Source organism: Bufo gargarizans, chromosome 5, assembly GCF_014858855.1.
Source record: "Bufo gargarizans isolate SCDJY-AF-19 chromosome 5, ASM1485885v1, whole genome shotgun sequence".
Taxonomy (NCBI): domain Eukaryota; kingdom Metazoa; phylum Chordata; class Amphibia; order Anura; family Bufonidae; genus Bufo; species Bufo gargarizans.
The window spans coordinates 7827804-7843076 of record NC_058084.1 but is presented as its reverse complement, the minus strand read 5'-3'; the positions used below and the strand labels follow the sequence as shown (position 1 = coordinate 7843076).

Here is a 15273-nt window from a genome sequence, read left to right as displayed (position 1 = left end):
TTTAACAGCAAGACATAAGCAGTTTCCTTTTAACAGGTTAAAGGGGTTGTCCTATGAAAAATATACTACAGTTTTTAAACCATCCCCTGGATCTGAACACTTTTGTAATTGCATGTAATTAAAATTTTAGCATAGCCACCGAGTTATTCAATAAAATGTATCTGTATAGCGCCATCTGCTCACTGAGATGGCCGCACATGCTCAGTTTCATCCTTCAACTGCCTCCTGAGCTGTGATAGGGAGAGCTGAGGCACGCCCCCCTGAGCTGGGATGGGGAGAGCTGAGACATGCCCCCTGAGCTGTAATAGGGAGAGCCGAGGCACGCCCCCCTGAGCCGTGATGGGGAGAGCCAAGGCACGCCCCCCTGAGCAATACTGCCACTGCGTTTTTACATTATAAATTTTACGGCGTTCATTTTTCGGTACAAATAACATAATATCTTTATTCTCTGGGTCAGTACGATTACAGTGATACTAAATACTTATAATTTTTTTTACGTTTTACTATTTAGTTTTTTCCAATAAAACCCCTTTTATTAACCAAAAAAAATGATTTTGCATTGCCACTTCACAAGACCGATAACTTTTTTGGTTCTTTTTCTATGGAGTTGTGTGAGGGCTTGATTTTTGAGGGACAACTTATATATTTTCATTGGTATCATTTTGTAGTAAATGGCGCTTTTTTGATCGCTTGTTATTACGTTTTTTTCGGTGGAAACTAAGAATAAATTAGAAATTCTGACAGACAGGCTCGGGGCCCTGATCGGAAGCGAAGTAAGCTTCCGAACACATCAGCACCCCGCGATCGCATTTTCAGGGTGCTGATGGGAGACAAAAGGAGTCCGCTCCCTCTGTCACCACTTTACATGCAGCGGGCGCCATTGCGCCCGGCATGTAAAGGGTTAAACAGCCCGGATCGGCACTTCTGCCAGTCCAGGCTGTTAGAGCAGGGCCCCGTGCAGCGCTTAGACCGGGCCGCCTAAGGCCCCTTAGTGACCGCCGTAAAAACACGTATGGGTGGTCACTAAGGGGTTAACGGATATGCAGATGTCGGTGCTTACCTCATGTACGTGTTCCCTGTGATTTTTTTTCTTTTTCAATTTGAGTCTCCCGTTTTCATATAAACCAATCCCCCCGCTTTGTTTCCATCCTGTATGTAGCACTTCCTGTTGCTGTATCCAACCAAACCCATAATGCACTTCTCTTTCCTCTGCCACAGCTTCAGCACCGCCCCGCCCCTAGTTTATAGCTCCTCCCACTCAGATCGTTACATAGACACTTCCCTATCACTGCCCCGCCCATGGACATATCATCACAGGAAATAAGAGAGAGCGACATGGACATGGTCGTGTTACCACAGCCCAGGGGATGGGAGCAATAAAGTTTAATGGAATACATTACAAAATTACAGCAACCTTCATAAATGAGTATTTTAGAAGATGTTGATGTAAACTGGAAAACCCCTTTAAGGAAAATTCTCTTCAAATACTTTAATATTTTTTTTTCTTTGCAGGACAGGTCCAAACCAGCTAAAAATTTTCACTTGCGAATATTGCAATAAGGTCTTCAAATTCAAGCACTCTCTCCAGGCCCACCTGCGCATTCACACCAATGAGAAGCCCTATAAGTGCCTCCTGTGTAACTACGCCAGTGCCATTAAAGCCAACCTGAGCGTCCACATGCGCAAACACACAGGAGAGAAGTTCAGCTGCGATCACTGCTCCTTCAGCTGTCTCAGCAAAGGTCACCTGAAGGTCCACGTAGAGCGCGTCCACAAGAAAATCAAGCAGCACTGCCGCTTCTGCAAGAAAAAGTACTCCGATGTCAAGAATCTCATCAAACACATCAAAGAAACTCACGACGCGCTGGACAAGAAGGTGAAGGACAACTTAGACGAACTCAGGTTACTGACCCGAGAGGGAAAGAGACAGCTCTTGTACGACTGTCACATCTGTGAGCGCAAATTCAAAAATGAGCTGGAAAGAGACAGGCACATGCTGGTCCATGGAGACGAGAGACCGTTTGCTTGCGAGCTCTGCGACCATGGGGCCACAAAGTATCAGTCTCTCGAGCTCCACGTACGGAAACACCCCTTCGTCTACGTGTGCTCCAGTTGCTTCAAGAAGTTTGTCAGCACTGTTAGATTAAAAGCTCACATCAAAGAGTTTCACCCAGACCTTCAGGAGGACATGATCTTTAGGACTTCCATTAATCAGAGTTTTTACCTCCTGGAGCCTGGGAGTGACATCCAGCAAGAGGCTCTTGGTGACGTCGATGGTGAAGCTCAGCTAGACTACAACGCACCGTCTTCCATACCGATTCCCCCAACATCAGTACAAAACATTGAACAATCTCAGAACTCTACGACTGAAAGGGTTGGTTTACTACCAGGCCAGGAATCGCAGCCACTTGTGTCTGAGCAACCAAGTCATTTACCAGATTGCACAATATCAAAGCTAGCAGGCTCTCCAGACGTGTCTTCGGAGGTGTCAAGTGAAGATCTTCTTCGTGGTTTGACAGAGAAAGATAATAATAATTTTTATGCTAATATTGGAAACAATCAAGGCGAAAGCAATGAATCCGGAGCAGTCAATCATGTAACAAGCGAGTCGCGACCCACGGCAGTAGACTCTTCAGCCGACCAGATTTCATATGGACATCATGAAAATGGAAGCCAACAAGGCCCAAAGGACACTACTTTGGAGACTGAAAGCGTAGGGCTCCCCCCTCCTGCACACCCAGTGCCTGCAAACTCTGGAGAGACTGCAGCCTTTATGACTATATTGAATGGACTGCACAAGAGACAGTTGTCGGTGGCCTTGTTTCAGAAGATCAGGAAGATTTACGGGGACCTGGAGTGTGAATACTGCGGTAAGGATGGAGAACTATGATGGTTAGGATTTTATAAGGGGTTTTCAGTTCTGATTTTGGGCTGAAATCTGCATAAAATCGGCAAGCATGCACTATTCTGTGAATGGGGTTTCGACAATGCCGTTCACGTGCTACGGGGAAAAAAAAAAAAATCTGAGTATAAGGAGCTACATATTTTCACACAGAAAGCAAAATGGTCTCCTTGAATGGGGTTCATCCTTGCACATATCTGCAGCTTATGAACTCCAGCAGGAATCAGTGTCAGCTTCAAATTTTGCTGTGAAGCCTTCTCTCAATACATGTCGGATTTGCAACTTTTTGCAATTCCGACGCGTGGTGAGGATGTCCTAAAAGGGTAATCTTATCAGGTGACTTATATCTCTATTACTTTGTGACTGGTCGGAGTCCAATCACTAGGATCCGCACCGATCCGGAGAATTAAGGGGCTGCTCAGGGAACTGTAACGCTTCTCCCTACAAGTAAATGGATCCGGGGGAGATTTGTACAGCAGTGTAGCCAGGACCATCACTATATGTAGGCAAAATGGGCTAAACCAGTGCTGCGGCCCCTTCATTCTCAGGATCGGTGAGGGTTAAAGAGGTACGGACTCCACCGATTTTATGAAGTGATGGCTTATCCTAGCAATATGCCTTCACTTTATCAGGTGGGAATAACCTGTAGGGTACTGAACTAGCTGGGCATTGTCCTCAAATTTAGACTGAAGTGGTCTACACTGAGTGCCTCCAGAACATGATACATGACTCCTCTGATTCGCTGGAACAGTTGGCTTCAGTTTTCTTTCTTCTTAAACCACCACAACCTTCACCCAACCTCAAAGTAAATTTCTGCCCCCACTCCTTGTTATATACAATGCATTCAGAAAGTCTTCAGACCCTTTCATTTTTTTCAGGTTTTTTGATGTTTCGTGCTAAAATTAAAAAATATATATAATGTTTTCCCAATCATTTTTATTGAAAAGGAAAAAGTTAAATCTTGCATTGACCTAAGTATTCAGACCCTTTAGTTGAAGCCCCTTTGGCAGTGATTACAGCCTCCATTCTTCTTAGCTCTGATGCCACAAGGTTTGCACACCTGGATTTGGGGATTTTCTTCCATTCTTCTCTGCAGATCCTCTCAAGCTCTGTCAGGTTGGATGCAGACCATCGTTGGACCACCATTTTCTGGTCTCTCCAGAGACGTTCAAGTCAGGGCCGGGCCACTCAAGGACATTCACAGACTTGTCCTGAGGCCGCTCTTGTGTTGTCTTGGTTGTGTGCTTAGGGTCATTGACTTGTTGGAGGGTGAACCTTCAGCCCAGTGTGAGGTCCACAGCACTCTGAATCAGGTTTTCATTAAAGGCGTTATCCAGGAAAAGATATTTTTGACTTGCCCTCAGCATAGGTCATCAGTCTTAGATCTGCGGAGGTCAGATACCCGCCTCCAATCAGCTGTTAAAAGAGGCCTTGAGTGCGGCAGCCTCTTTCTAGACCACGTGACATCACCGTATATCGGTCATGTGGCCTAGTTGCAGCTTAGCCCTTTTCAAGTCAATGGGGCTGAGCTGCAATACCAAGCACAGCCACTATATGATGTACGGCACTGTCCTTAGAAATCTGCTGGTAGGCTGCATCACTCACCTGCTCCCTGAAACATCTGATCGTCGAGGATGCTGGGACTTGGACCACCGCTGGTGCGATAACGATGACTTATCCGGAGGATAAGTCGTCATCATCTTTTCCAGTATAACCCCTTTAAGAATATCTCTGTACTTTGCTCCATTCAGCTTTCCCTCCACCCTAAACAGTCTCCATGTCCCCCCAGCATGATGCTGCCACCACCATGCTTCACTGTAAGGATAGTATTGGGCAGGTGATGAGATGCACCTGGTTTTCTCCAAACACGATGCATAGAATTGAGGCCTAAAAGTTTAATCTTGGTTTCATCAGACCAGAGTGTATCTTGTTTCTCACGGTCCGAGAGTCCTTTAGGTGCCTGCAAACTGTCATGTGTCTTTTTCTGAGGAGAGGCTTCTTCCTGGTCACTCTGCCATAAAGCCCATATTGGTGGAGGCTGCAGTGATGGTTGACCTTCTAGAAGTTTCTCCCATCTGCACACAGGATCTTTGGAGCTCAGCCAGAGTAACCAAAGTGCTTTAGGTCTTGTATTGGGATGATGTGCTCGTTCTGACTTCTTATTGCCGCTTATCTTACAGGTAAGCTGTTCTGGTATCAGGTCCACTATGACATGCATGTGCGGACACACACTCGGGAGCATCTGTACTACTGCGCTCAGTGCAGCTACTCCTCCGTCACCAAGAACTGCCTCAAACGTCACGTCATACAGAAGCACAGTAACATGTCCATGAAGTGTCCGGCCCCCGGCTGCAGCTACTCCAGTCCGGACAAGTATAAGCTACAAGCCCATCTGAAAGTCCATGCTGAGCTGGTAAGTCGGTGCACGGAGGCATTAGACCCTGTGCTTTACGCCTGCTTTTATTTTCTGAAACTTCCTTTTTCGAGCAGCATTATACTTGACTGCAAGATTTACTTTATAGCATGCACCGGAATTATGGAAACAGAGTGTACTGAGCCTGCTTTGTGTGCTGCAGAATCACTGTGCAGGGAGGGGGAGAAGCTGAGCTCGCGATCAGTCCCTTAGCGACATGTGACGTACACATATATCACATTCATGCAGGGAGTGAATGGAGAGGTTAGATTGTTGGGGCCTCTTTGCTGTGGGTCACAGAGGGCTTCCTATTATGGGCGCTCACATTACATGATGCTGCGCATGGGCAAGATTTTACCGCTGCGGCCGGGTGACGTCCACACATCAAGGAGGAGAATACAAGATGAGGGGAGGAGCAGGACTCGCTGAGAATGGGTGCGGCTGGGCTCCACAAATGCCTCTTCGGCTTTTTTCAGGCTTATTAGTATGTTTATAAAATCGTTTTTTTTTAAGGTCACTTTCGTTTAGGTTACTTTCACACTTTTCCGGCAGAAGATTTCAATACCTGAGAAAAGCGCTTCCGTTTGGTCCCCATTCATTGTCAATGGGGCAGAACTGAACCGAACGTAATGCACCAAAATGCGTTCCGCTCCGTTCTGTTTGGTTGTGTTCCCATACCGGAGAGAAAGCTGCAGTAATGCAGGTCAATGGTGCCGGATCAGTTTTCTCGGACACAATAGAAAACTGATCTGTCTCCCATCGACTTACAATGGTTTTAATGCCGGATCCGTCTTGGCTATTTTAAAGATAATACAACCATCTGCATTTGTTATGAACAGGTCAGTTGTTTTTTTTTAATCAGAAACTGAGGCGTTTTTGCTGATCTCTGCCGGATCAGGCAAAAACGCAAGTGTGAAAGTAGCCTTATATTGCACATACAGGTATATTTAGAAAGGACTCCATAAGACCCACAGTACCATATAAGGCTACTTTCACTTACGTTTAAATTTTCTGGGATTGAGATCCGTCATAGGGTCTCAATAACGGAGAAAAACGCTTCCGCTTTATCCCCATTCATTGTCAATGGGGACAAAACATAACTTAACAGAACGGAATGTTCAAAAATGCATTACGTTCCGATGGGTTGCGTTCCCATACCGGAGAGCAAACCGCAGCAAGCTGCGGTTTTCTTTCTGTCATATGGTGCGGAGCAAAACGGATCTAGCATGACCCACAATGCAAGTCAATAGGGACGGATCCGTTTTCCCGGACACAATAGAAAACTGATTCGTCCCCCATTGACTTGGGGCAATGTTAAAGATAATACAACCGGATCTGTTCATAATGGATGCAGACGGTTGTATTATCAGTAACGGAAGTGTGAAAGTAGCCTAAGCAGGTAAACACGCTTGATGGTGGTGACAGGTTCCCTTTAAGGACTGGGCCAGTTTTCATTTTTGTGTTTTCATCGTTTACTCTTTGCCTTTCCGGAGCCAGAACATTTTTTTTATTTTTCGGATCATTTAGCAGTATAAGAGCTTGTTTTTTTTTTTTAAATGTCACAATTTTATATTGTATGCCATATAGTATGAAGCTGAAAAAATCCAACTGGGTGGAATTGGGGGAAAAAAAGCAATTCCACCATAGTTTTATGGGTTTCATTTTTACAGCGTTCTCTATGCAGTAAAACTGACCTATTAACTTTATTTATTTTTTCACATCACCGTATTCTGATCGCCATAACTTTTTTATAATGACATCTACTGAGCTGTGTGGGTCTCATTTTTGTAGGATGGTCTGTAGATTTTATTAATATCATTTAGGAGTGTGTATGACTCGCGGCCACCTGTGGATAGATATCTCCACACCGACCACAAGAGGGAAGGGGAAAGGGTACTAGGCCTGGAAACTAGGGAAAGGGGAAAAGGTCACCACCTAGTGAATCCCTGACTACTAGAAGTAGAAACAGACCTTGAGGGTAGGAATGTTCATACGCTGGAACCTAGGGCCCTATCTGACCATAAAGTGCCCTGGAAATAGTGTCAGGACAAGATATGACCTGTTCCTTCCCAGCTGAAGGAACAGGAGACTCCCTCGAGCCTAATACCAAAAGGTAGGGGAAAGAAATAAGGAAAAACTCAGAGGAGAACCAGACACCAGCTCTTCACAACCTGAAAGGATCTATCAACCGCATAGCATGATGGGTGAGGCCAGACTGAATAGAGGAGTTGGAATGACCACTTTAGCTACACCGGAGACCAGAGGTGTGGTCATACCCAGCAACAACACAGAAACAAGTGAAACCAGAGAGGCTGCCAGATCACATATTGTGCAGCCAGTCTCTTAGATCTACTGACCCCTGCCACAGGAGAGACCGTGACAATTACTTTATCACTGTTGATAAAAAAAATTGGGGAGGTGAAGCAAAGAAGAAAACGGCAAATTGGCCATTTTGATTTTAATTTTTTTTTCCTTTTGTCTTACGAATAAATACAATTATATTTTAATAGTACGGCCGTTTTGGACCAAGACAATGACTATTATCTTTCCTTTTTATTTATTTTTAATGTGGGGAAAGGGGGTGATTTGAAGTTTTATAAACTACTTTTGACTTTTTTGTTTTTCTCACTTTCTTAAGTCCCAGTAGGGGACCTGAACATGCGATCATCTGATCGCTTCTCCAATAGACTGCAATGAATTTGCATTGCAGTCTATTGGAGATTTGCTATGTTACTATTGAGCCTTGCCTGTGGCAGACCTCGCTAAGATTGCGGGAGCCGTTCCATCCTCGGGAGCGTAGCACTTGCTGGGAAACCCTCTCAGATGCCGTGGTCACAATTGACCATGGCATCTGAGGGGTTAAATGTCTGTGATCTGTTTTTCTGGCCGATCACAGATATAGCCTTTGGATGTCTGCTGTGTAAAACAGCAGGCACCCACGCGGCTATAAAGTAGGTGCCATCTTTAACATCGCTTTTGCTCTGTACCTGTACAGCGCTTCTCCTAAAGGGTTAAGCAGTTGTCGTTGTTCAATTTTAACCTTAAATCGCTTTTCTCTTCACCCCCTTTTATGTCCACATTCTCGCTCGTTAGGAATCCAAAGTCCTGTGCTCTGTATGCTGCCAGCGTCACCTTAACCTTAGACGTGCATCACAAGAAAACAAATGGTCTTGCCAAAAACAATTCCTTTTTAGCGGTTTTCTTTGCACGTTGGCGCTCTGCACTGTATGAATGACAATATACTGTTTCCATAACTACAGCAGAAGGAAAGCATGCCTTCAGCTGATAAGAGAAGCTGGATCAGCTTCCTGAATAATGTGTATCCACATGTAATATCAGGACATCCGTACATTCTCCACACGTGCTTCTTTAAAGGTGATGGATGAAGCAGTTTTTTTATGATTGCATTTGCCTTCCTTTGGGCTAAAATAATTTCTTTAAATTGGTCTTTATTAAAAATTTTCAGCAGTTTTTTTGTGATACTTGGGGTTAAAAATCAGCCTATTTGCAGTCTCTTCCTCCTGAGTTCCCTCAGCTGACGGCTTATGTAAAGCCTTATCTCTGATCTCCTGACCTCATAAACACTTACAAGGGGTTATCCGAGACAAAAAAAAGTCCCCCATATGCCCAGGCCCCTCACACTGAATCTACTTACCTGGCTCTCCGTTCTCTGCGCTGCTTCTGGTCCCTGCACCGCCGCTGCTGATTCTCCACATGCGCGGATGCCCACGCGATGCTAAGGAGGGTTGTCCCCACCTGCCATTTGCCGCTTCTCCCCGGCACCAGATGTTTTCATCCGTGCATGGGGAGAAGCGGCAGTGCAGGGAGTCGGGTAAGTAGAATCAGTGTCAGGGGCCCGGGCATATGGGGGACATGTTTTAGTCTTGGATAACCCCTTTAAGCCATATTGTTATCAGTTTGATAAGAGTTTAGCTATAATGAGTGTTTATGAGGTCAGGAGATTAGAGAGAAGGCTTCACACGAGCCGTCAGCTGAGGGACCTCAGGAGGGACAGTCTGCAAATAGACTTGTTTTTACCGCCATGTTTCCCAAAAACTGCCAAAAATGTTTGATAAACTGGAAAAAATATATATTTTTAGCCCAAAATGAAGTAATAAAAATAAGCTGTGTCAGTAAAGTGCTTTTCTAAGCATATGGAAGTGTCTGTGCCCAGCACCGATGTCCTCAGCCCCTACACCATGCACAGACCTTTTATAGTACAAGAACTTATCAGTTTCCAAACCTATAATCCTCTAGATCCCCCGTCTTATTTATTCCAGGTAAGTTACACCTAGATTTTCAATTATAAGAAATTTCACTTGGTTCATCTTTATTTTAATTTTTTTTCGACATTAAACATGAACAGTCACATGTGAACAGCCAGCTCTCCATAGTCCCATGACCCTGACCACCCCGCCGTTCTTCTTCATCACACTTTTCATTAAAATCACAACCATAACCTCAAAAGCGGAATAGAGACCAAACGCAGCCAAACTGATGCATTCTGAACGGATCCTTATCCATTCAGAATGTATTGGGGCTGAACTGATCAGTTTTGGGCCGCTTGTGAGAGCCCTGAAGTGGATCTCGCAGGCGGACCCAGAAACGCCAGTGTGAACGTAGCCTTACATGTAAAAGGAGATAGAGAAGGCAGTAGTGCTACCTTTGTCTGCGTAATTTATGTGTAGAGACAGTAAGGGCGGTATTACAGCCTTCTACAGCAATGTAGCAGGTGATTGTTGGGAGGGAAGCGTTCCTGCTCATCAGTGGAGGAGACGCCTTAAAGGGAACCTGTCATCAACTTTATGCTGCCCATACTAACTGCAGAATAAAGAGACAGGTGAGTTGATTTCAGCGGCGTGTCATTTAAAAGTTAGATCTAAGTGGTTGCCGAGAACCAACATCACAATCATTGCAGACTGAGGCTGGAAAAGAGTCACATCTACTTGAGAAGAGTCACGGTTATTCATGAATTCCCACTCTCCTGCCCACCTGCTGATGACTGACAGTCTTCTACCTAGTTTTCTCTCTTTCTCTCTAGGAGAGAACTGCCAACCATCAGCAGATGGGTGAGAGAGCAGGAGATTAGGAATAACCAGGACTCTTCTCAGGTAGATGTGACTCTTCTCCAGGCCTGGGCTGCAATGGTTATGATGCTGATTCTTGGCAGCCACTGACTTTTAGCTGATGAGTGACACACCGCTGAAATCTGCATTTCTGTCACTATTTTATGCTGCCCTCAGTGAGGTCAGCATAAAGTTGATGACAGGTTCCCTTTAACATGCAGCGATCTTCACAGTATGGGGAGCATTGATTGCTAATGCTATCGCTCATCCCCATACAGAAGCGTTCCTTCCTGACAATCGCCTGCTCGCCAGTGGAGGAGACACCTTTACATACAGCGATCTCCTCCACAATATGTGGAGGAGCGATCGCTAATGTCTTCACCAGTCTCCATACTGACTGCTTTTTTTTTGTTGCTTGCAGCAGATCATGATTAGACAGCACGATCTGCCGTTGGCAAATGATGATTTTTTTTTAAGCCACTTTAAAAATCTGGATTGCTTGATGAACGTTTGTTCCATTAGGTAATCGGCGGCAGTATTACACTGCCAGATAATCATTAATGAGCGTTCCTATGGCCGACAATCAGCGAGTGTAATTACAACAGCACTTTCTGTGCGCGTGTCATTCACAAGAAGACTCAGGGATTCATTACTCTTTGTCTAGATAAGTGTGTAGAGTCTACTGTTCCCTATAGTCTTGAATAGCAGCAGCTGATATCAAGGTGACCACCATCTCGCTGCTCAAGTTTCAGTCTAATGAGATCTAGATATCAGCTGCTGCTTTTCAAGACCCCCCTCAAAGACTAATGTAAAGGAGACCCCGCACTTTTAGTGTATGGGGAAAAAGTGGGTTATAATATTGAGATATGGGTCCGTCATTCCCTCTATGTAAAGGATCAAGAACATTAGCATTTTGGGAAAGTAGAAGAACATTGGAGATATCGTGAAAACCCAGAAGAAACTTTCCAGAACTCCTCAGGCTCCTGGTTTTGTGTTATTTCTGGACCATCAGCTCTATCGCAGCGGTCACATCTCCTGGTAAACTATGCCTTATGCCTTTGCAGCTATTTCTGTGGTCGCGGTAATCAATAGGTGTTACTGTGAAAGTCGATGCCAGGCTTTTAATTAAGCCCCATGCACACGATGGGGACCTGGAGACCGAGAGAAGACAGCGGGGGGATTCTGTAGACGGACTTCATCCTTCTTGGTTTCGAGCCGTTCCTTTCTAACGAAGACCTTCTTCTCAGGCACGCGTGTTTGTGACAAATTACTCGCCCGTCCGTCCCATTAAGGCTTCAGTCAAGGCCACGATGTGCTGTAGGAAACGAGCATTGCCATCGTTAATGATGTGCGTCGAGAGACCCAGGTGTGTTCTCGACGGGAAGAGCCGCGTACGTGGATGTATATTTATAGACGTAGATAAAACTTTTAGTGCGTGCAATTATTCAGCTTCCCCACTGTTAGATTGTAGCCGAGCCGTACGGTGTTGGAATAGGCGCATGAAATTGCCAACCTGCTGCTGTCAGAGGCAAAGCCTACATTATTCCTATGGAAAGGATCTGAAATGGGTTTTTATTGTAGAGTCCACGGGGGGTCTGGTAAATAAAACATGGAGGAACTGAATCAGTCACGTAGAAGAAGCTAGAGCGACAATATTTGCATGAATATAAGTTTCTCCGCTCCGCATCTGCAAAGTGATGGGATCGATTCCTCGGAAGACTAGAACTGTCTAGGCTCTTGAGGTTTACATGTTGGCGCCTCTCTACTTAGCTTATTTTATTTTTTTGACGACTCTGGATAGTGGGTGAAACCAACAAGTGGGTCATTGACCGAACCAAGTTGGTTCTTCACCTCGAAGCACAAATTCTTAGACTGAAGCTGAAAACTTTGTGAGAAGACCTATTCATGGGAAGAGAGAATAGTCAGAGGGAGGTTCAGACTCCGTTCATGTGTGTTAAAGGCTCTGCTCAAATATGGCCCCATTGGTATCAGTCGTAGGGCTGCTCCGACACTGCGTTGCGGTTATTAATAGAAAACATGGCTCTGTTTTTGGACCCTTTTTGAATATTGGCACCACATTTGCTATGCGCCAATCCTGTGGGACATTCCCTGTCAGTATAGAGTCCGCAAATATCAGAAATAAGGGTCTGGCTATGAAATTACTTAATTCCTTTAGGATACGGGGGTGTATGTCATCCGGTCCTGGCGATTTGTCTATTTTAATCTTTTTTAAGTCGCTGATGTACTTCTTCCTGGGTCAGACAGGACACTTTTAACGGGGAATTTATTTTTACATTCAGCATGCCATCTGACAGTTTATTTTCCTCAGTGAATACATTGGAGAAAAAAATATTTAACAGCTTTGCTTTCTCCTCATCGCTCTCTGCGACTCCCCCCTCATTACTCTTTAACGGGCCGACACCTTCAGATTTATACTTTTTAACATTTATATAATTAAACATAGGAGGTAATATTATAGTAGATATATTCTTGTACATAAGAGGCAGTATTATAGCAGTTATATTCTTGTACATAGGAGGCAGTATTATAGTAGTTATATTCTTGTACATAGGAGGCAGTATTATAGTAGTTATATTCTTGTACATAGGAGCAGCATTATAGTAGTTATATTCTTATACATAGGAGCAGTATTATAGTAGTTATATTCTTGTACATAGGAGCAGTATTATAGTAGTTATATTCTTGTACATAGGAGGCAGTATTATATGAGTTATATTCTTGTACATAGGAGCAGTATTATAGTAGTTATATTCTTGTACATAGGAGCAGTATTATAGTAGTTATATTCTTGTATATAGGAGGCAGTATTATAGTAGTTATATTCTTGTATGTGGGAGCAGTATTATAGCAGTTATATTCTTGTACATAGGGGGAAGTATTATAGTAGTTATATTCTTGTACATAGGAGGCAGTATTATAGTAGTTATATTCTTGTATATAGGAGGCAGTATTATAGTAGTTATATTCTTGTACATAGGAGGCAGTATTATAGTAGTTATATTCTTGTACATAGGAGCAGTATTATAGTAGTTATATTCTTGTACATAGGAACAGTATTATAGCAGTTATATTCTTGTATATAGGAGGCAGTATTATAGTAGTTATATTCTTGTACATAGGAGGCAGTATTATAGTAGTTATATTCCTGTACATAGGAGCAGTATTATAGTAGGTATATTCTTGTACATAGGAGCAGTATTATAGTAGGTATATTCTTGTACATAGGAGGCAGTATTATAGTAGTTATATGCTTGTACATAGGAGCAGTATTATAGTGGGTATATTCTTAATCAAATTTCTTTTTATTGAAGAAAACGCAAATAGTCCTGTGACAATTCAATCACTTAAATACCAGGCGCAGCTGGACAAATGCTTATTCACTAAGCGCATGAATTCAAGTGCAGTGGCGACATGACTCAATAACACATTAACATGTGCATAAAAGTAATTAATACGGAAAAGTAAAGACAAGACATGGGAAGAGGGGAGGGGGAAAGGAGGTAAGGGGGGGGTAATAGATGTCTATCATATGCTTCGTGTGAATCTAGAAGTTACGATAAAGCTTCCAAGGGGACCATGTTTTGATAAACTTTGCTCTAGAGTGAGTCTCCCAGTGTGCAAGCTCCTCAAACCGGTAAAGCTGATCCACCTTCTCGGTCCACATCAAGAGGGATGGAGGAGAATCATTTCTCCATAACAATGGAATCAATAGGCGAGCTGCTGTTATAAGCATAGTCGGTAGATTTAACCTTGAGGGGGTCAGCGTGTCATTAGGACACCATAACATTAGGAGCTTTGCGTCTAATCTAACCTGGTTTTTACAGATCTTATTTATAATAGTTTCGATCTCTATCCAGAAAGGCCGGATCTTTTCACAATTCCACCATATATGAGAAAGAGAACCAACATCTCCTCCGCACCTCCAGCAACGGTCGGGGATATCAGAATTGATCTTATGTAGATATTCTGGTGTTTTATACCATCTTGTGAGCAATTTGTATGAGTTAGCTTGTATCTTAATGCAACGGTTGAATCCGTGTGAGTGTGTGAGGATAAAAGCTTTCTCAGGTTCTGACAAAGTTATGGATAACTCCTTCTCCCAAGCTGAGAGAAACCACAGATCTGGAGGGGCGGAGGAGAGCAGCTCCTTGTATAATGTGGAGAGAGGCTTCCGCGGGCGTTGGCCTACTGAAATCTTCCCCTCCATCCATGAGGGATCATTTGTGGGCCGTGGGACCTTTTCAATAAGCTTTAGGTCCTTTTTAAAGGCCATAACTGCCAAAAAGGAAGCCTTTTGGACCTTTGGAAGAGCGAAAACATCACTCCAATTTAAAGCACCAGACTCAGATATAATGTCTTGTAACCTTAAGCTAGATAGTAGGGCCCAAATTCCTGATGGTGCAGTGGTGGCGGGATGAATATGGGCCTGAAGCAGGTGCAGGGGGATATTCATACTAGGGAACTTAAGAACTGACGCCTGATATAGTTTGGACCACTCCAACAGTAAGCCCTTCCACAAAGGCGAGGCATAAATGTTATTAGCAGTACTTTTCCGCAAACCCCATAAGACCAGTTTATCTTTATAGGTGAGCATATCACACTCCAATTGGGAGACAAGACTGAGAGGGCGCCAGGAGAGGAGGCTTAGAGCTCTGCTTATCATTGCCGCTTTATAGTAAAGGTATATGTCTGGCAGGCCAAAACCTCCCAATCTTTTCTCCCGAGTGAGGGTGGTGTATGCTATTCTGGGGGGCTTACCCGACCATACAAATGCTGAGAAGATTCTGCGGACCTCCACAAAGAAGGAATGGGGTAGCCAAATTGGTAGTGTTTGAATGAAGTAAAGTAGTCTAGGGACAATGAAGGCTTTA

At 44.0% G+C, this 15273-nt stretch overlaps 1 protein-coding gene across 2 annotated transcripts in view; it reads left to right on the top strand.

Moving 5' to 3' along the window:
* Positions 1-15273, top strand: part of ZFAT (zinc finger and AT-hook domain containing) — a 162193-nt gene that overhangs the window by 36720 nt on the left and 110200 nt on the right. For both annotated transcript variants that reach the window (XM_044293725.1, XM_044293726.1), the window contains 2 exons: positions 1513-2870; positions 5083-5315. In XM_044293725.1, coding sequence (XP_044149660.1) covers positions 1513-2870; positions 5083-5315 — 1591 coding nt within the window. The remainder of the gene's footprint in view (positions 1-1512; positions 2871-5082; positions 5316-15273) is intronic.